We start from the raw sequence: 22,258 nt of genomic DNA, 5'->3' as shown, positions 1-22,258 counted from the left end.
ACAAGAGAGTCAATTTTCTTTCGACGAATTGTCTTTGGGCTTGTGTGAACATTTTCTACTAAACCGGAATTTCAGGTCTCCACTTTATAACATGGGATATTTTGAAAGAAAGGCGTCACACAGATTTTTTTTTTAAACTTTATTTTTACCTTAACCACCGGTACACACTTTTTTCTTCCCACAACAATGCCAAACAAAGATAGTTGCTCAGTGAGCGTCACACTGACTTTCTCAGTCGCTCGTCACACACAAGGCAAACTACCCGACGAACTTCACCATGCAGCAGTGTCGCCTTTGGAAACGAGTTTGTTGCGTGTTGGGGAGACGCAGGGACTTAAATCCAGGAGGGGATGTCGCTCCATGGCTGGACTTGCTATCCCTGTTGCCAGCGATAGTTAGTGTCTTGAGTTTTACTGGTTGGTGCTTTCTACCGTCTCGTCTCTGTTACTGAATTTATTGCTTTATTCTTGTCTATATGATAGTTGCTCCATGTACAGCACTTTGTATACAGCGATGGCTGTTTTAAAGTGCTCTATAAATACAGTTGAATTGAGTTGTGTCGGTCGCCAAACAAACAACAGAGAGACGGGGGTGGCACTTGTCCTCAATGCTCATTAGACTCAACTCAAGATGCTTATTTTCGCTCTACTATATTCTCTGTATTCGCTCCTACACAGTTTACGCAAATGGCTGATGAATATTCAGTAGGAGGGCGGACTCAGACAGTTTCATTGGTCCACTGTAATGTGTTGGGTAATATTATTGGTCAGATGTGATGAGACCGTGGATAAATCCACTGGCGATTTGAAGCCTGTCAGTAAAAATTCATAAATAAACCGTGTTGCATTAAAAGCCGCAGGGTTGCAAAAGTGGGGGAAAAGTGTCGCGGTTTATAATCCAGAAAATACGGTTATACAGTGATCCCTCGTTTATTGCGGGGGTTACGTTCCAAAAAGAACCAGTGATAAGTGAAATCCGTGAAGTAGGATTTAATTAAAAAAAATAATAAAGTGAGAGGGACAAAATTTCAAATGTGCTGGATGTGAAACATTACATTACCTCTGCGTCCCACGTCCTAGGCGCATAATTTTCCCGCGGGACGCACAGTTCCAAATAATGTGCGTTTTTGGGACGCAAGGAAATTTCTCAGTCAAAACAAAAAAAACTACGGCAGGCCTGAGGATTTCACGGTAACGATCGTTACCGGTGGCGTGTCGTTTCCGTGGCGTCATTTTGACGGTACCGAAAAATGGTTTCCCATAAAAGTCACCGCACATGAGTTGACTGTACGCGATCGAATATCTCCTGCGTGATGAATGCAATTTCACTGTGCCTGTATGTGTGTTTGTGGTGTGGTGTGTGTGTGAGTGTTTCTTCTAATATACTTTCGTTTTGTTTTGTTTTCAGTGTTGGCGGGGCGGAACAGATAACGTTATGTGCGCATGTGGGTTGCTATTTTAGTCCGCAAACTGAGGAATCGCGCAGATGACAGTTTGAGATGGCGGCGAAAAAAAACACACAAAGGCCGACTAATTGCGACATTTAAGAAATGGGAATGCCCATTTGATTTTTCGTATGAATCGTCCGAAGGGCATATCACTAAACTCACCTGTGTCGTATGCACAGAACACGAGAGCGAGATACGACGAGAGGCACGATTACGAGGCAAATTAGTCATTAAGATTTATAGGCTAATCGCTATGAAAAATAATATGAAACATTCTTGGTTATTCTATAATTTACTGTTTGTAGCATGGTAACTTTATGAATAAAACATTCGTCACAAGGTGTAGTAATGCTAATGTTAACTGTTGGTAGAACTAATGATGTCGTGTGTTAGATTCTTTCGTCAAATTCATAGTAGATTACACATGCATTGTGTTGGGAAGAGGATGTCAAGCCACATCAATACTTACCTGTATTAATGATTACCAGTAAATTAATCTTTGCAGTGTGAGACTGGAATAAATACTCTGATTTTGTGGTATGTTGTACAGTATTCAAGATGCCATATGAGTACAACATATTTTGATCCATTTATTTTGCTGAATAAACCTGGAGTACACAGCTGCTGATGTTCATTGTTAATCTTGTATGCCTGAATTATTTACATTTTTGCAGCATTTTTTTATAAGAAATAAACCTATTGTCAATGTATATTGATTGTTGTTTGTGATATCATATGCAATTGAATAAGTAGACCATTTCAGAATTCGAAATTTGGGACTCTCTAAATGCATAATGGGACTCATACTTTTCTGATCAGCGAGTCCCTAGGACTCGCTGGCGGTAAACTGTAAAATTATCACTGCCATTGAACGTTCATTATTTATACAGGCAACATCAATTATTAAAGTTGTACTTGGTACTTGATAGTCAGCTTTATTTTTTACAGTTATTATACAATACTGAACTATGTATACAATGCGATTGCTCTAAGACTGCAAGGGAAGCTCAGCTTCCCCTAAAATGTCAAAAAGTAAGTTTCAGTTTCAGTTTCAGAAAACTTTATTTATCCCCGTGGGGCAATGATGAAATATATGTGTGTACGTTCAATTGTGTGGACGTCATTGACTAAATATGCGCTACAACGCGCTCAACTTTTGTTCCGAATCAGCTTCTTATTACTGGTTACGACGCGAGTCTCTTCTCATTCATTCCCGCAGCTTCACTGTGCTTTAAACTGTGTGGACGCTGAGCGTCGACTGCGCGGACGCTGGGCGTCTACATAGTTCAGTGTAGGTTGTCCCAATGCATTGAAACGAGACGAGTCATTGGATAAATGCTGGTTTTGTCCCGCCCACCGGACGCTCAGCGTCTCTGGGAGTCTATGGACAGTGGGCGTTTATAGGCTGGCCAGGAAGCTCAGCTTTTCTGCATGATGATTGGATGATCTGTCTGAGGCTTCTCTTTTGATTGACAGCGAAATGAGCCAATCACCGATCTTATGGTGAAGGCAACCTTCTCATTTTTTTTGAAAAGGAACGGAGAGTAGAATTCACGTATAAATAAACGGACGCATTTTATGATTTAGGCCGAAATTGAGCTTCCCCTCCTTGACAGACCAGCATCCGCCGCTGATACAATGAAGCCAAATACCAAAACTTTGCAAAGGTAAATGTGGCAAGCTGTACAGAGATGAGGTGCGGAGACTGTTCACGTTGGTCAGTCCCTTAGCCATTCGCGATGCAGAACACAATTCACTGTTTAAAAAAAAAAAGCATTTAAAAAAACTGCACGAAAAAAATCCGTGAAACAGCGAAGCGCGGAAGGTGAACCGCATTAGAGCGAGGGATTACTGTATACAAAGTACATACTGAAGGGCAGCATTCTCACAATGCACGTATTTTCTTTCCTGTTAAAAACTGCTTCCAGAATGATGAGCCATTCACCAAAATGATGAAGCTGGGCGTACCAACCTTGACAAAAAACCTGCAAGACAGAGAGTGCATTGTCAAGAGCTTTAAGGAAGTCAAATTGAAACAGGCTGTCAGATGAATTATGGCAGGATGATATCCCCTTCGAGCTTGAATTCTTTAAAACATGCACGAATTAATAAAGACAATTAAGATGAGAGTATAGGCGCTCCCCGATTTACGAACATTCGTGTTACAAACAACGGTATATACGAACATTTTTGCGGGTACAGGTATGTCGAAAAATGTTCTCGGACAGAGATGCTGTAAGTTAGATTTTGTATTGCGCGGCTTTTTCCGAGTACTGTAGTACTTCTTTTCGCCGCTAATACCGACGTGAGGCGCTGTGAGAGGAGGAGGAGGAGGAGGAAACGCCTGTCCCCATGAAGAAGTTCGAGACGGAACTCTTGGCCGAGGGGTTTTCTCATATATAAAGCCATCGCACTCTTCGAGCAGCAAGACCCAAATATTGAACGTTGCACAAAGGTTACAAATCAAATGAATGATGCCATACAGTGCTACTACATCATTGATGATGAGAAAAAGAAGAAAACTGTGCAATCGTCGTTAGATCGCTTCTTTTGGCCAGTTTCTACTACACCCTCCAAGGAAGATACTCGTCAACCCTCATCTTCTTCTCCTGGACCCTCAACTTCTTCCTTCATTGATGTTACGGAGGAGGAAGTAACTCTTGAAGCCCATTCCAGCGGCAACGAAGACCCTCTCGGCCCCATGATATAAAATCCCCCTCTTCCTTCTCCTCCCCCTCCATCATCTCCTTAAGCCTTCGAGTACATCTTCCAAAAGTAAGTTAAACTTCATTTTATTATACTTATATAAACATTAAACATACTTCTATAAGCCTTAAACATACATTCCATACAAAATATAGCACTGAAGCAACTTACGAACGAATTCAGCTAACGAACGATCCTTCGGAACGTATCTCGTTCGTTAGCTGGGGAGCGTCTGTATATTCAACTTTTACAATACTTTTCATCTTGCACTAGCATTCCTGACATTTATGGTGCGGCTTATACTTAAGACAATTGATAATTATGAGCTGTAAATGGAACCAAAACCTGTACGCTGTGCTGAGTTGCAGTAATACTTTGAAACAATCAATAAAATACAAAAATAAATACTTGTAAACATATGTCACTCTTCTGGGGCACCAAGCATTTTTCTTTTTAATGTACTATATTTTTCCAGACTAGAATGCGCACTAAAAATCCGTTCAATTTCTCAAATTGACAGTCCGCTTTATAATCCGGTGACCCTTATGTATTAATCTGGTTGTGTTTACTGAACTTGAACCGATTTTATGTCGTACACAGCACTTAAACATCTGTCAAAATCTTTTAGTATGTCTTGTTGTCTGGTTAAGAGGGAAGAAATTTCATCTGTATTTGACAGTAAAGTTGTCCTTGACTTGAACCCAATGGGTTCAAGTGCAAAGAGAGGATGTCAGCTTTTCATTTCATCATCTATAATTAACATTCCTTCCGATTGACTTTGGTGTTTGCATTTAATCGGTAGCAGGTGCACGTTTTTGTCATACCGGAAATAGAACTACTTTCTGCTGTCGTGTCTAAGAATCACTGGAAATGTAGTCTGACAACCGGAAACTATTTATTTGTCGCATTTGAATAAATTTAGTTGACCAATAACAGACTGTTTGGCCTATATTTGGCATTCCATTTTATTTTACCTGAAGTCAATTTATGAAGAGTATTTAGGTATCGAGGCTCCATTAGTTTGTCCTGCAAATCATTGTATTCCATCTTTATTCATGTTTAACACAACGTTCCAACTTCATTGGAATTGGGTTTGTAAATAAAAACAGAACACAAGGATGATTCTTTTTTTTTTAAACCACGGTAACTGAGTGCATATCTTGCAACGAACTGGGCTGTGTGTTTTATTGTTATGTGTTGCCGTGGCATTTGGCAAATTGTCGTGTTCTGTTACCTCGAGTGTTTCCATTTAAAAGTTAACCTGTGTGTGGTAATGCTACCTTCCAGACAGTCGTGTCTGGAAGGTAGCATTACCACAATGTCAGAAATGGGATCAGGCATCGGCCACAACATGCCCTCTATTTTAGATAGTCCCACAAAAGACAGGTTTGCATCCTATTCAGGATTTTTGATGAAATGTGCCCTAACTTTCGGAGTCTGTTGCTAACATTGGCCATGACACTGTCCTTCCTATTTACATCCCACATGACCTGGATTACCACGATTGCACATGTGTGTCGGAGTAGCGGCAGAAGAGCCAGTTTTGAGAAAAACAAAGCCCAGAATAAATCAAATTAATAACAAAAAACAAAAACTAATTTGTCAACAATTAAAATTGTAATTGGACACCATTTTGATCGTCGATGTTGTCATGACTAGTCGACTCATCTTGGCATTCTGAACTACTTCCCCCACAAAACATGATGAGGATGGTGAAGGAAGTCTGGAAACAAAAGCAGTGCAGCTCAGCCTCTGGCTCCGGACATCCTTGGCTACTGATATGCCTTTGGCGCTATGTCAAACTCATTTGAAAATCACTGCAGATTCAAAGAAACCTCGAGTAGCGCCAACTTCCTTTTATAATTACCAAAGGTGTTGTTATAGCATTATTGACGCTGTTAAAACTGTGCCGGTTGCACTTGTCTGCACCTTTCATTTCCAAAGAAGACAAACTGTTCATGCTAGGCGTAGAAAAAAAAGTAGTGTGTTTCCGGTAACATGAAATTTCAGCATAGGGTCGGTAGGTCGGACAAAGTCCCCCCTCCCCCCCCCATCAAAAATGTAAACAAAATAACCATAAAACAAAACAAGGAGACATTGAACCCCCCGCTCGCCGCCTAAGGCGGCGAGAGAGTTGGGTACCCGGTGGCTGGGTGTTACAGCCATCTCGTTACCTCTGCGTCCCGCGTCCTTGACGCATAATTTTCCCACGGGACGCACAGTTCCAAATAATGTGCGTTTTTGGGACGTGAGGAAATTTCTCACTCAAAACAAACAAACAAAACAAAACAAAACAAAAACTATGGCAAGTCTGAGGATTTCACGGTAACAATAGTTACCAGTAGCGTGTCGTTTCCGTGGCGTCATTTTAACGGTACTGAAAAATAGTTTAACCATTAAAGTCACCGCACACGACTTGACTGTGTGATCAACGCGATTTCACTGTACCTCTATGTGTGTTTGTGGTGTGGTGGTGGTGTGTGAGTGTGTTTCTTCGAATTTACTTTCGTTTTTTTTGTTTTCAGTGTTGGGGGGGACGCAACAGATAACGTTATGTGCGCACGCGGGTTGCTATTTTAGCCCGCAAACTGAGGAATCGCGCGGATGAAAGTTTGAGACGGCGGCGAAAAAAACTCACAAAGGTCTACTAATTCCGACATTTAAGAAATGGGAATGCCAGTCTGATTTTACGTATGAATCGTCCAAAGGGCGTATCACTAAAGTCACCTGGGATGTATGCAGAGAACACGAGAGCGAGATACGACGACAGGCACGATTACGAGGCAAATTAGTCATTAGATTTATAGGCTAATCGCTATGAAAAATAATATGAAACACTCTTGGTTATTCTATAATTTACTGTTTGTAGCATGGTAACTTTATGAATAAAACATTCGTCACAAGGTGTAGTAATGCTAATGTTAACTGTTGGTTGAACTAATGATGACGTGTGTTAAATTTGAAGGTTGTTTGAAAAAAATGCCGACCATAACGTTTTTTTTTGAGGTAGAAATTCTCGGTTGGTCTGGTTACCGGAAACACACTACTTTTTTTTCTACGCCTTACTCTTTCCTAAAAAGAGGGAATCAGTGCCAAGACAAGTGCAATATTGACACTTCATTTCAGTACAGTATATTCATTTTTGTTCATGCAGTGTTCAAGTTCAACCATCCTCAGTTTCTTCCTCAGTCACTCTGAAAGGCACTTGAACATGAAAGGAATTGCAGTCCCTGGTTGACCGCTAAGGAAGACAAGTACACCTGTACTAGAAAAGTACAGCAATAAATTAAAAAAAAAAAATTTTTGAAATGATACCACGTTTTCACTAGCAGTACTTCTGTGTAGCTGAGGCTATGTGTGACTGCTTCAAGCTGTTCATTAGTTACTCCTTTAAAATTAGGATAGTATTTATATGTGGAAAAGCAGAGATGGCATTCCGTCCCAGGGTGGAGTGGTCTGTCCATTCGTCCAACCCATTTTGGGGACGAGGACGAGATGTTTTTTTTGTTTTTTGAAGAACGGACTAAGCAAGGACGTAAGTGGGGTTTCTTCCATCCCCATAGTCGTCCCTAACCGGCTCAAGGACCAACGGAGGTCCGTCTCACTGACAACTGACAGAAAAACACCCAGCCTGTCTAACGTGTAATGCGCCAATAAACTACTTCAGACCGAATGTGTAATATCACGACGTGCCGCTTGTCTTGTGCGTGTTCATCGTGTTTGTATGCGGGATGGAGTGGCTTCACTTTGCTTTAAACGTCAAAACAAAGTCACACATCGCCAGTCAGTCTGGTGACCGACAGTGGTGGTGTTCGTAGCTAAATCTTATCTTGGTAAAAAAACAGCTCAACATTTCAATCCACTCACAAGAAACTCCCAGCCGGTTAAGTAAGCTTGTTGTATGTGTATTTTGTTTTGTTTTACTAATGCACATGCGTGGGATGTAATATGTACATTTTCGGCGTCAACACAAGGCGGCCAAAAGTTAATTTCAACTGACTCGGGTGAAATAGTCTGAGGGCAAAAATTGCCTTTGAATGCTTCAAACGTGCTAGTGGCAACCCAACCGCATGTACTGCATTGGGAATGAGCCGGCGGGAACGCTTTGCACATATTCAGTCTGCACGGAGAGGAGAAGAAAAAGAAGTAGAAGAAGAAAGAGGAGGAGGAGGAGGACATAGAAAGAGAGACAGAGGAAAGCTCGTGTTCATGGATACATTTTTCAACAAGAGATACAGCGGGAGTCCATCTTCTGGTATGAGTACTACTAGTGGTGATAATGAGACACCCAGTAGCGCGAGCAGCTTCAGAACCAGCACCCCAGTAACGGATGCGGAGAGTGAAATGAACGCCAGCATTTTTGCTTGACTCTCAGTCTCTGCTGCTGGAAGAGTCTGCGGATTTGGAGGTGGAGGAGACTGACGCTGGGGAGCAGGGAAATGTGTGTGAAGTGGTGTGGTCCACACTGTTTCACATTAAATTGTGTGTTAAAACTTTTTTTTTTTTTTTTACTGCCAGTCTTAAAATAGTGGTGACTCCAATTGGGATTCGAGTGGGTGTGGAAAAGCTTATAGAGAATTCAAATATTTGCATTCGAATCAGAATGAAATCTTGTAACGCTGTTGCCGTGAACTGGCCCTTTAAATGAGAGTTTGGCTCCGTTCACTGTGTAAGCTTGTCAGACATACTATAGCTATGTGCGGGACAAGGGCACATCCGTACGATGGCAAGCGGTTCGTCAAACCCAGAAGTGGATGTCTGTAAAGCAAGCGGATGTGAAACGAAAATTATCCAGCTAATGAGCTTTACATAATTTTGCTGGATTCTAAAACCTCTGCCGTTAGCCTCTCTCCCACGGCGCCATGCACAGATGCTTCTTTTTCTTTTTTTGGGGTGGGAGGGGCGGACTGGTGTAATGTAAGAACGGAAGCGCTTTAAAAGGACGAGGACAGAGGACGATTATTTTATGAATAAGGAGGGAGAGACGATCACGTAAGGGTGCCCAGGCCAAGAAGGAAGAACGGACCAGAAAAATAGGGTAAAGTGCCCATCTCTGTGGAAAAGTATAAAAGCTGGACATGCGCATTCCACTGCTTTCACTGACATTTTTGTTGTGGTATAGTTTCAGTATTAGTATCTCTCGACATAGCCTACCTAATGCAGATATAGTATGGAGTCACTATTTGATCATCAAGTGATCAGTTGAGAACCACCACCTTCATGGTGAAAAATTGTGCAAGGAGGAAATGCAGTGGTTGACAAATAGTTAGCTACCGGGGTAATTGAAAAGACAACATTAACTGACCTCTCCTACCGCGTGAGGGAAACATGACACACGGTGTATTTCCAGCATCAGTAACATGAATTTATTTCCTGCTACAGGTCTTAGTGATGCACTCAAATGCAGCGGCTGACAAATAGTTCATGCTAGCGGTGAAGACGTCGTTAATTGACCTCGCCTACCGAATGAGGAAAGCCTGATGAACATTATAATTACAGCATCAGAAATATGAATTTATTTCCTGCTACAGGTCTTAGTCAAGCACGCATGTAAAAGACGTTTTAATTGGCATAGATTTATGGCCACACAGCCATTGAATTACAGCTAAGACCTTAAGAGAAGTGCAATTAGGTAGGGATGGGAATTGATAAGATTTTTCCGATTCCATTATTATTCTGTTTAACGATTCAAGTCTGTATTGGTTTTCATTTGTTCGCAGTTTTTGCACATTAGGCGACGTCAGATTCCTACGTGACGCGTTTAGACTGGCAAGGTGCGTCGCTGTACGGCAAGTGAGGAGGGATGTATTACACAGCGTTAGCAACTAAAGAGCCATTTGAACGGTTTTATACAAGATTCCATGGGAGCCACAAACTCTCTGGAAATCTGAATTGAATATAATTATTATTTTCCCTTTTCTTTTCAGTTCCTCCATGCATTTCATGATTTCCCCCTTAAGGCTGGGCTCTGGCGGACTAGTCTGTCTCGGCCGTTAGCCTCTCTCCCACAGCGTCATGGAAGGGAGGGCGGACTGGAGACGGAAGCGCTTGAAAAGGACAAGGAAAGCCGGGTACGGAGGACGGTTCTAATATGAATAAGGACGGAGGGACCCAGGTCGCGGACGGAGGACAGACCGGCAAAACAGGGTAGAGCGCTTATCTCTGATGTGGCGCACATTGAAGAGAAAACCTGTAGTTGGGTTCTCAAAATAACTCTCTGACACCAGTGACGAAACGTTTCTGACAGGCAGTATCTTGTGAAAGCTGTCCTTCCCTTCTCAACTATTTGGACAGAATTACCTTTTGTGTTGCAACACTTTTAAGAGTGAAGTTTCTGGGTCAACTTTGTAGAGCGCCTCCCTCTCCTCATCCTCAAAGAACAGCTACAGGACAGAGTGAGAAAGTGGTTACTGATCAAATAAAACACAGTTGAAGCGTCACTCTTTAAAGGCTCAGTAGATTATTTACAAGTATTAGAAAACAGCAATCGTCAAAGTCATAGCAAACGTGGAGTATACAATGAGTGCAATTCATGACAATGACACATGTGTTTGGAACAGCAATACAATCAGTCATTCTGTAACTTTACGAGATGGAAACGGCATTCAGTAAAACAAAATGTATTATGTAGTTATTTATTTTGGACATTACGTGTATGCTACAAGTTATTTGACAATAAAATCTTTTTGTAATGCTCATTTAAAGCCAAGGACATTTTTCAATGTTTTTAAGAATACTGGCATTCTATCCGAGGTATGTCTTTATGTATTTTAAATTTTCTTTCACGTGGTAGGGTAAAGAAATGTCTGAAAATGTCTGGCTCTGAATGAATTAAGAATTAGAGAACAAACCTGCAAATTTTGCAGGTGATATTTTCGGTCCACATCCCAAGGAGGGAGTTCTTCCCCAAACATGACAGCAAAGTGATCTAAAAAACTAATGCAAAAAAATAAATGTATTAGAGCACTGTCATTTTTTTTTTTTAAATACTGACTACTCTCAACATCGCGCCACAAGATCTACCTATTGTTCTCACAGAAAGCAGAGATGAAGTCACTCTGCTGATGCTCCGGATAGAGGAAGAGCACAGGCCAATGCAGGTTGTGCTGCTCATCCAGGAAGACCTGAGCTCCCGTGGCCTTGTGTGAGCTGAGACCATCCAGGCTCAACTCGGCTATTGCAGTCAAAGACTCTTTGTCATCATCCTCAGCATCTGAATCTGACTGACAAGGCTTCACAGACTGGAGAAGCTTGATTCCTCGCTCCTACAAGAAAAACATGATGCGACACACAAGATTGAGAGTAACCTTCATGCTCATCCCTGTTCAGGACAGATTTTTTTTTTTGGTCACTTAAGATTTCAAAATGTCTTTTTGTGACCTTTATCGCAGCCATAATAGCTTCTTTCTCATTATTTAACTTCTTTTCTTTGACCTTGGCCTTTCGAGCATCTCTTTCTGCTGACCTCTGTGATAAAGAACAAATCGAATCAAATCAATGCATGATGTAAATTGACACAAGTGAGAATAAGTGCGATGTAAAACTGATGGATGGCTGGACACTAATGTTCCTGGAGGAGTGACGCCACCTTGTGTTTGTCTGCTGCTGTTCTTAGGTCCCGTAACTTCTTGTCTGTAGGATGAGCTTTAAGGCCTTCTTCACACCACTGAATGGCTGTAGCAAAGTTACGCAATTCCATGCAACACTGAGCACCTGAACACACACACACACACACACACACACACACACACACACACACACACACAAAATCATATCCAATTATACATACAAATCACAATCTGGATAACCGCAATGTAGCTTGTAAAAAGTTTCAATTTGGTTCGATTAAATGAAACTGATAACCATGTTTAGAATGACATTGAATGTAATCTACTTCAATAATAATGTCACTGTTTGATACACAAAAGGCATTAGGGCTGGGGAAAAAAGTCAGCGGACCACATTTTTCGCCTCAAAATGATAATTAATACTGTTACAACCATAATTCATATGAACATTGAATGAAAGTTTACTTTTAAGTGAGAATAGTGTTAATATATTGTACATAAGGGGGTCACCAACTCCAAACCTCGAGGGCCTCTATCCTGCATGTTTTAGATGTGTTTCCCTCCACCAATATACCCGATTCAAATGGTCAGCTCATCAGCAAGCGCTGCAGAATCTTTATAACGACCCTAATCATTTTAATCGGGTGTGTTGGAGAGAAGAAACACCGAAAACATGCAGGGTAGGGGCCCGAGGACCAGAGTTGGTGACATTCGCTGTAAATCAACTTCGGCAAACTTAATTGTTATTTGTGCACGGAAGCAGCCCTACGAGGCATGTGATACAATTATGTCACCTTCCTAATTAGTGAACAACATACCTCTAATCAAGGCTTTAAGATGGCCTGGTGTGATCTTCTTTGCAGTTGTAGCATCATTCAGTGAAGATCGCAAGTTGCCTGCATGTCAACAGATGACATCCAAAATGGTCTTCCTAATCATGTACTCATTTAGAAAAAAATGGATTTCTTTGAGGTGTTTAAAGGAGAATGTTGTACCAAGATGAAAGTGCGCTGCTGCTCGATTGGTGAGAAGAACAGTATCCAGGTCTTGGTCACCACACTTATTTTTCAAAGCTGCTGTGTATGCCACAATGGCCTTTTGGTAGTTCTTCTCCTTGAAAAATGCATTGCCCTCATCCTTTAAACTTTGTGCTTTTTCTGGAGAATGAGACAAATAATCAGTATTGCTTAATTACTGTTGTACACATAAGACGCTACCGTATTACCACCCATATTAATAAAGGGATATCATTTGTGGTACACCGACCTGCTGGGGTCCTGTCTTCATCGTGGATGATAGCCTGGATATGAGCTAGCTCTGGATATTCATTGGGGTCTATCTCATCAGGTACCGTTTTCATGAACATGGGTATTTTATCAAACTCCTAAAAAAGACCAGAGCAAAGGGACGTACGGAACTTCAGTTTAATGATTATGTAAACTGATATTTTTTTCTTTACAAACGTCTAAACATGCAGCTGGTTGTTCATAGATCTTTAGAAATTACTGTGCATGTCACTCAGAGAATACAACGTGAGAGTCATCACAGAATGACAAATAATTCTTGTCAATTTCGGTCTTTCTCTCTCTCTCTCTCCTGTTAGATACACACACACATACAGACAGTAATTATTAACTATAGTTCGTTGCCATAAATACTTGGTGCAAACAGCAATGTTGATTGTTCATGTCTACAATCACCCGAAACGACGTTGTAGCAGTAAAACCAGATCAGCATAACACAAAAATCGCTGCCATGTTTACAAGCAAGCAATTGCTCTACATGCTCGCATATTTTGACCCATACAAACAGCAAGCTCTCCAAGCTAGCAACCATAAAATATGACCATGGTCTCCCTTGTCAGCAAAGCTGCACAATTAATGATTTTTTTTAGAGCCACACGAAGTTTTTACCTCTTCCCAATTTTCTTCGTTGAAGGCATTTTTGTATTTGTGGCGCTTGAACGCTTCCGCGAAAACGTCGTCATCGTCGCTGTCGTTTTGTGTAGCGGGAGAGGCCATGAATCGTCAAGGTTATTTGGGTGCGCCGTTTTCGCCAGGTCAAAACTTCTTCACCCTCAAATTAAGAGAAACGATAATCGACTGTTAGACTGCACGTGAAACGATGGCACGACTGGCTATATGGTCCGTGTGGAAACAGCCTTGAGCCATAAGTTCCGCCGCAAAGTAGATATCCGAACAAACACTGGGCAGACACACGATCAACTTCTCATTCACGCGTGATTGAAATAAACACGGTGGTAAGCCTTCTAATAAGGAAGCAAAAGGCCAATTGCGGTGAGACCTTACGCACGTATGTACGCACGCACACACACAAGCGCGAATAAAACAAAAATCAATTTTATTTTATGGAAGGGAATGGCAACACCTTTCGTTACAGTGGTTGGGTCCACTGGCATTCCAGCACATTCTGAATAATACTGTTCAAGATACATTATCATGGCTTGCAGACAGAAAGCATTAGTATACGATTTCCAGTGGTTCTCAGCCATTAAGTCCAGTACTGTACTACTGTCAGACCTTTGATTAACACTCCACAACGTCATATATCCTTGTTCACTTGATTCACATTCCACACCACTTTTATGCAGCTCATTCATTTAAAATTGAAGACATCTCAGACCTGATTTCAATCACACGATTTCCACTTTTCCCAAAAGACAAAATAAATCCTCCTTACTTAAAAACATTGTCTCATCAGTCTGCTGGCAGATCACCTCAAACCTGGGTGTGTCCTCCAGCGCCCCCTGTCCAACCACAACGACATATGGGTAGCCCAGTCGGCTGGCGTCCTTCAGCCTCTTGCCGATGGTCATCTGGGTGCGGTCATCAAAAACAATCTCACCTCTAAGATGCGGGACAGTCTGTCCTAATGTGTGAACGAAATCTTCAGCTAAACCTGTTGCCTCATCCGCCTTGCTGCCCTTCTTGGGGGGCAAAACACAAACCTGGTAAGGTGCGAGAAGACCTGGCCAGCGGATACTTTCATCTGTTGACATCACCTCGATGGCTGCAGCGAGAATACGTGTAACTCCGAGGCCGTAACAGCCCATTTCTGCAACACTTTGCTTGTTTTGAGCATTGCTGAATACGGCGTTAAACATGTCAGAATACTTTTTACCCAGGTAAAAGGTGTGGCCAACCTCGATGCCCTTGGACTCAGAAAGGGTACCAGTTTTGCATTGTGGGCAGTCAGTTCTGTCAGAGAGCATCGTCTCTACATTGGCAGAGAAGGAGCAGCTCCTGCAGACCAGAAGCCTGTCTTCACCAATGTCTGCTGGGAGCTGGAACTCGTGCGAGAGTTTTCCACCTATGTTCCCCGTGTCAGCCTGCACTTGCACGCAACGCAGGCCCAGTCGCGCGAAGATCCGAGTGTACGCATGGCACACAGATTCATAGGTCTCATAAGCGGCCTCCTCACTGACATCAAAAGAGTACATGTCCTTCATGTAGAACTCCCGTCCTCGAAGAAGACCAAACCTCGGCTTTGGCTCATCCCGGAATTTGCGGGTGATCTGTTGAAGACAAAAAGCACAAAATGGTGGTGCTTATTATGACTGACTTTGGATCTATCTAATCAAACACTCATTTCAATGCTATGCTTTGTTGACTTAGGGGCAGATTCTACTGTTGGCGCTGAGATCAATTTCTTACACGCACTTTTTAGGCACTCTCAAGATGCTGCAATTCTCCCTTTTAAGGTTCTGATACAGCCATAATGCATAACCTGGAAATATGTGCGCAAATATGTTCTATGCGGCCACACGAGACTAAACATTGTATTCGGATTAATATTGTGAATGTAGAACATGACTTAAGCAGCAAAATCCACCTGTTTTTGTCCATCTCAGGGGGCAGCTATTTGACGCTTGTTGTTGACTGAAATTAATGTCAGTTTCTCAGGGCTCAGGCAACGACCAATCACGGCTCACCCGTCTATGAATTTGTTCATGTGATGTTTGCAAGCTGACGCCAACACTGTTGCACTTTCTCCACTTTCCACATGTTAAAATATATCCGCACTCCTGACACGATCACTGTTTTTAGTCAGCCTCCCACAACAACTATCCAAACCCGATTCCAATCAGTTGACGAGATTAGGTCTGATTTCCGATCATGTGCTCGGGATCTGGACATCTCTAATCCCCCCGACCTCCAAAAAGCCAAACTAACCTGGTACAAGAGTAGAGGTAGCTGTTTGTAGGACAGAGCAGTCTGGTGAGCCACCAGATGGGTCACGGCCTCTTCATGTGTGGGTCCCAAACAGTAGTTGACACCATGGCGATCTTTCAGACGGAACAGCTCCTTTCCCATCAAGTCCCAACGCTGACTGATTTGCCACAGATCAGCGGAGCACAAACTGGGCATGTCCAGTTTCTGCCCACCTATCTGCTGCATTTCCTGGTCGATCACCCTCACCTGGTGGTTGGAGGAAATTGTAAAAAATGCCATCTCTTTTAGCTAACTTTTAGCATAAGTGAGCCTTCTAATCAACTATACAATTTGAACGTTGTATTTCCCTGGATTGAGGATGAGTACAGTATTAATAATTCTGGACATGAATTATTTTTTCAATGGTACAATTAATTGAAAAACAGCATTTATTTTCATCACAGACTCTTATCTGCACGACCGTGACCCTTGTGAGGATAAGTGGAATTAGAAGATGGATGGATGGATGTGGAAATACATCCATGTCCTTTTTTTTTGTTTTTCACAAATGCGCCTGTTACACACACAAGTTCAACATATTTATCAAAAAAAGCTTTTTTTTTTTTGGTTTATGCAAACTTCAAGTCAAATTCTGGAAATATTACATTAATCATTTGTTTTTACTTTTATTGCTGTAAGAGTGAGTGACTGTTTCACTCTTTGGGGGCATGAGTTGCATTTGACTTCATCCAGCCTCAAAACACATCTGTTTAGACAAGCTTATTCACTCTGACCATAAATCAATCCATTTTGTTTTATTTTATCTTATTTTATTTGATGTTGTTTTTAACATTATATTTGTGTTTTTAACTGCTTGTTGTAAGGTGTCCTTGAGTGATTAGAAAGGCGCCCACAAATAAAATGTATTATTATATTATTATTCACTGTACGACTCGAGGTCCCCAACGTTGTTTTAACTGGAGCACTCAAGTCCCAAATCTGCACATTTTAAAGAAAAGTTTCAAGGCTTCAATGAGCTTTACCCACCTATCTCGAAATACCAGAATGAAGTCAGATTAATATAGTGCAATATGGTTATAACACTGTTCACATAAGTACATCTCACCAGTTTCTCCATGGCGCGCACAGTGGCAGGAAGGTAATAGAAGCACCCTGGATTGAAAGGATGAATGAGTCCTGCCTGCTGCATGAGCCTCTGGCTCTTACAGGTGAGTTCTCCTTGCATTCGGCTGTCTGGGCCCATGTCACGCAGGTTTGACGGCTGATACAGACGAGAAACCAGGAGTGGGGGTTTCATTTGCCTGCTGTGAGAGGATGCAGGCTCAGCAACGGGTTCAGCAAAGCCCGAATGGCTCCTGCGGGAAAGTAGTCCTATTCTATGGAGGCTCGAGAAGACCTTGTGCCGAACCCGGTGCAGTACAGGCTCCATGCTCGATCTAGTTCACAAAATCACATGATTGATGAGATGTCATTGTAATGTTTGTGCGAGAATGATTTAATTACCAAACAGAAAACTAATGTATTTGCAAACTTAAATTCTGACATTCGGTAGTACATATTACTGGCGTGTATTAAAAATAGACAATAGCCAGGAAGACCGGGTGTAAAAGTGTCAAACGCGAATGACAGTCGGTAGGACCCACCGACAACAGAGATGCCTTTTACTTCCTGGCTCGTCCTGTAGCTCTGCTTGCTGACTTAGCAGCAGAGGTTAAATAGCTAGCCGTGGAAAAACCTCCGGAATCAACGTAGGACCGCCCCAAACGACAATAACCAAATGTACATTGGAGGCGCTAAAGCTGCAGTCTTTCCAATAAACGAGTCATCCGAAATAGGAGCGTGTCGACTTGTTCAATGAGCTTTGAAAACATGAAGCTCTCGGTACCATGCTGTCAGACGGCAACCCAGGCTTAGCCTTGTCGCACTATACTGCCGTCTATCGGCCTGGAAGAGTAAAGCAGATCGTGTACAGTATTGGCACTCCTTCTCCTCCGCCTCCTTCTCTTCGATTTCTTTTTTTTTCTCTCGCAAACAACTTAATGGTGCATTACCGTAACTTACTGTCATGGAGTGCGGATCATTCTTTAATAAAAGGAATAAGAAAAACAAAACAAAATATCCATCCATCCATCCATAATCCGAACTGTTTACCCGCACGAGGATTGCGTTTTTATTCTCAAACAGTCAAAATTATTCTTTCAACCCTTTTTAATTCCCCACATCTTGTTACCCGTATCATGCTTTTCCATCCTAAATTGTGTGCTGTTCAGCCCGTGTGCCCAAACATCAATCTTGATATTGGAGTATTCTTTCATCTATTCCATTTTCCCTTGGTTTCCTCATTTCACCAGTTTTCCTTTGTATTATGCAATACCATTTTCCTTTCATCTCTTCTGAGCATTGCTTCTGCCTCCTTTCTGTCATTTTCTGTTCTATTATACTTTTCATTATTCATTCATTCATTTTCCAATCCGCTTTATCCTCACAAGGGTTGCAGGGGGTGCTGGAGCCTATCCCAGCTGTCTTCGGGGAGTAGGTGGGGGACACCCTGAACAGGTTGCCAGTCAATCGCAGGGCACACACAGACGAACAACCATCCACGCTCACATTCACACCTAGGGACAATTACAGTGATCAGTCAGCCTGCCATGCATGTTTTTGGAATGTAGGAGGAAACAGGAGTACCCGGAGAAAATCCACGCAGGCCCGGGCAGAACATGCAAACTCCACACAGGGAGACCGGAGCTGGAATTGAACCCGTTACCTCTGCACTGTGAGGTCGACTCGCTAACCAGTGGAGCACTGGGCGGCCCTTATTGATTTACTAAGTTCAATATCTAACTTTCTTTCTTTCTTTCACGTTCAGGTGGGCCAGGTCATTCACAGATGATGTAAAAAAAGTGCTATATATATATATATATATATATATATATATATATATATATATATATATATATATATATATATATAGTATTATGTTTCAATGATGTTTAAAACATTCATGCTTTTGTCAATCCTTTGTTTCCACAAATGTAAATAATGGAGCTAAATGGTTTGGAAAGGACATAATTGAAATTCAACGTCGTTATGACTTAAAAGAGAATGAAAGGTGAAAGCCCCTGAGTGGCTTGAAATCCTTTAACGTGTCATTTAACCAGTAATGCGTGACCTCTGGATCACAGTTATTGCTTTTATGTGCAATGAAGTGTCCTGCCCACCACATAATGTACACATCTTTCTCTCAGTCTGTCGTAAACAACGGTACAAAACAATATTCAGACTCAAGATTTTCCCCATCATTGATTAATATTTGTTAACATTAGAACCTTTTCTGGCTTTATAGCATTTTATGTTGCTCGTTAAACCGTTATTTGTGTCAGACAGTGGGACCTGATTGTCAGCTCTTGTGGGTCCTTATCTTCCTGCTGTCTTTTAGCCCAACATTATGGATGATCCATATTCTAGTTCCAGACCTGAGATAAAACGCACACATACATTTACGGGCGTGTCGTGACTTGGTCGTCAGGACTTGTTCCAACTTTAGTTCCCAGAGAAACAGGCGACCAATTGTCTCGGTGAGATAAAAACAACCCTGGAGCACAGATTCAATCTGTTAAAAAAACGAATGAGTTTATTTGGTTTTATATTTTTATGTTTTCACTGCCATAAAAATGGTTCCATATTTGTCAAAGAGGCATCATAAAAATACAAACCAAAGTACAAATATCATTTGAAAAAAACAAACAAACCTAAATATACTGTATATCTGCTAATGGGTGTTCCATCAAATACAAAGAGTTAGCTTGAGCAGCAGGATGGAGTGGTACATAAAATCCTGGAAATATCCATCCAGCCATTATCTGTTCCGCTTATCCTCACGAGGGTTGCGGCCATGCTGGAGCCTCTCCCAGCTGTCTTGGGGCACGAGGCGGTTTACACCCTGAACTGGTTGACAGCCAGTCGTAGTCCTGGAAATACTATTAGTATTAATTTGACACCAGTTGCCTACTCAGGGTACGCATTGCCCCCCCCCCCCCCCCCCTCCCCCCCGAACGCCCCACCGAGGTAGGACATTCATGCAACCCAGTGCATTCTATTAATGAACTGTTAAATATTTTCAGTACTGTGATGTTTTGAAAGCAGTAAGTCGTCTACAAGACAATCTTTTAAAGTATGTGTTACATATCAAACTATAATGCCTAATAAGTGCTGTGATAAATGTTTTTGGAAATTATGTGGACTGTGTGGATGGCTGATACTACAAAAGATGAATAAATAACCGCACAGTGCAGTATTAAATAACTTAAGAAGAAATATGTTTCAAAAGAAGTACCGGTAGTCTGAATTAAGCATCAGTGCAAAACACTGCAATCATCAAGATCGTCACGTTCCTGGGAATCACCATCCATCCTGGCTTTTCCTTTTGCTTGACTTTTACTGACAGTCACCTCTTTCATTAAAAAAAAAAAAAAAATGCTCACGCATAGTTCACTTTTTGGGCCGGCTCTGTACGCAGAAGTCAGTCACAGCAGTTCTTTGGTTGTCCATCACAATCTGGTTTGGTGCTGCTACAAACAAGCACAAAACAGATTTCACCGAATAGTTGGAACTGCAGAAAGAAAAACAAAAACAATTGGTGCGCTCCTTGTAATGACATGCACTCTGCCCGAACTGACAAAAGGGCAAGCAAAATAAAAATCTCTGAGCCCTTCCACACCCTGAACATTCCCTTTTTCATCTCCTCTCTAGTACGCCCTTTGAATCATTGCACATCCTGCTTTTTTACATTTGCTGTCAGCTTTCTTACACTCTGCCGTCGTATCACAATTACAGTACTACATTTGTCTCTGTAGTATTGACACCTGGACATAATTTTGCATATCTCTTCAGTTATTGGTGTACCCATCATTTTAACCTTGTCACTTGGCATAACCATCCACAAGTTTTGCTGTTCGGGTTGTGGGTGAGCTAGGGCCTATCCCAGTTGACTTTGGGCGAGACCACCCTGGACTGGACTGGTCGTCACACTCACAATCACACCTATAGACAATTGACCCCTGATAGCATACCCATTGAAATGAATGGAGACCTCAACCCCTGATAGCCTACTCATTGACTTGGATGGGTACCATGCCCATCCCCTTTAATGGGAAAAGTCCCCGCTGTTTAAATGTGATTCTTGTTGACGTTTCCTGACTGTTGAAAGCCCATCAGGCCCTTTGCGGAGCCCCGGGTGTGTCTCGGGGAAGCTGTCCGCACAAGGTGGACCCTGCCTGGGCCACTTCTACTCACGGCAGCCCCTGGCTGTTCACTGTTTCTCCATTTAACTTTCTTCATTTAAAATGAAGAGAAAACTCAGGCAATGCTGCGTAAATATCTACCGATTAGATATTTACACGGCATTGCCGTTAAGATTCTAACCTCTCAATTGTGAGGCAGAAGAGTGAACCGCTGGGATACCAGAATGCCCCACTTCCAGGGGCAGAGCTGCATGGAGGCTCTCCCTCCATGGCCACTTGCCGAGCCACCCCGAAGGGAACATTTTGATACCTGTGACTTTCCTGACATTTGACGGATTGGTGTGTAGAGAGAGGCCTTTACACACTGAGTGAGTGCTGGGCTTCAGAGTGGTGTTAGGGCGTCAGAGTAAATTTCTGAACGCATCCTGCGTTGATGACAACAAACGAGTTGCAGTTGGGTGAAATTTTTTTTTTTTGTTTCAAAATGGCTTTGCTTAATTTAACTGTCCTGGTCAGGTATTGCACCATTCAGTGCTGTAAATCGTGATTCCTTGTTTTAGCGGAAGCCACATGCTAATGATGCCAGCAGAGTTACGTACCAGAATAGTTGATTTTTACTTAGACATACCTTGACTTGTGTGAAGTGTGTTGGGTAAGGGTCTCTATATGTGTGCATTTGATTTCTGACTTTGGATGGTATGATAAAAATAAAATCACTTCTCACGAATGTATACTCAGTGAAATGTGTCACCATGGCCGCCCAACTAAACGATTTCTGGCTACACTCCTGACCACTTTGCCTATTACTGCACACTTTTTTATTACTGTACGATTTTTTTTCCAAGCAAGCATGATTTGATAGCACGAACACCGTAAGTGGGTCTGCTGATCACAATCATGCTGAAATGTCATACTGACTATAACGCTGCATCATCAATAGCTCTGTAATGACTTGGATGATGGACTGTCAACATTGACTTTTGCCTCTCATATGGTTCAAAATGCTGTAAAGTTGAGGATATCCCGGCTTTCTAAGTGTGTAAACGCACCAAGCATCTGCCTGAGTGTGGGAGGGGGTTACTTTGAATCACCTAATTAGCTTTG

The 22,258-nt window shown here is 42.0% G+C and overlaps 2 protein-coding genes across 3 annotated transcripts; both read right to left on the bottom strand.

Annotated features, from left to right (window-relative positions):
* Nucleotides 1–3,225: 3,225 nt before the first annotated feature.
* On the bottom strand, nt 3,226–13,976 carry ttc4 (tetratricopeptide repeat domain 4). Its single transcript, XM_019875217.1, has 10 exons — nt 13,635–13,976; nt 12,988–13,105; nt 12,717–12,878; nt 12,540–12,617; nt 11,742–11,866; nt 11,534–11,620; nt 11,177–11,418; nt 11,005–11,089; nt 10,454–10,536; nt 3,226–3,432 (listed from the first exon to the last, which is right to left on the bottom strand). Exons 1-10 carry the CDS (start codon nt 13,740–13,742, stop codon nt 3,333–3,335), a joined length of 1,188 nt encoding a protein of 395 aa, XP_019730776.1. The 5' UTR covers nt 13,743–13,976; the 3' UTR covers nt 3,226–3,332.
* Nucleotides 13,977–14,065: 89 nt separating this feature from the next.
* On the bottom strand, nt 14,066–17,851 carry pars2 (prolyl-tRNA synthetase 2, mitochondrial). 2 transcript variants are annotated; one of them, XM_019875216.1, is made up of 4 exons: nt 17,580–17,851; nt 17,020–17,350; nt 15,915–16,160; nt 14,066–15,256 (listed from the first exon to the last, which is right to left on the bottom strand). In XM_019875216.1, exons 2-4 carry the CDS (start codon nt 17,341–17,343, stop codon nt 14,375–14,377), a joined length of 1,452 nt encoding a protein of 483 aa, XP_019730775.1. In that variant the 5' UTR covers nt 17,344–17,350; nt 17,580–17,851; the 3' UTR covers nt 14,066–14,374. The 2 variants fall into 2 exon arrangements, with proteins under 2 accessions (XP_019730775.1, XP_019730774.1); XM_019875215.1 differs by having other exon boundaries at nt 17,558–17,850.
* Nucleotides 17,852–22,258: the final 4,407 nt, after the last annotated feature.

Source organism: Hippocampus comes, unplaced genomic scaffold (genome assembly GCF_001891065.2).
Source record: "Hippocampus comes isolate QL1 unplaced genomic scaffold, H_comes_QL1_v1.1 scaffold132, whole genome shotgun sequence".
NCBI lineage: Eukaryota > Metazoa > Chordata > Actinopteri > Syngnathiformes > Syngnathidae > Hippocampus > Hippocampus comes.
This window is presented reverse-complemented; position numbering and strand designations above follow the sequence as displayed.

Coding starts and splice junctions, on each gene's coding strand:
- ttc4 (XM_019875217.1), bottom strand. CDS start 13,742: ATGGCCTCTCCCGCTACACAAAACGACAGCGACGATGACGACGTTTTC. Junction 11,419..11,533: donor CTATTATGGCTGCGATAAAG/GTCACAAAAAGA, acceptor TTTTTCTTGTAG/GAGCGAGGAATCAAGCTTCT. Junction 3,433..10,453: donor AAAGTGTTGCAACACAAAAG/GTAATTCTGTCC, acceptor TCTGTCTTGCAG/GTTTTTTGTCAAGGTTGGTA.
- pars2 (XM_019875216.1), bottom strand. CDS start 17,343: ATGGAGCCTGTACTGCACCGGGTTCGGCACAAGGTCTTCTCGAGCCTC. Junction 16,161..17,019: donor TGCGCGCCATGGAGAAACTG/GTGAGATGTACT, acceptor TCCAACCACCAG/GTGAGGGTGATCGACCAGGA. Junction 15,257..15,914: donor TACCTCTACTCTTGTACCAG/GTTAGTTTGGCT, acceptor TGTCTTCAACAG/ATCACCCGCAAATTCCGGGA.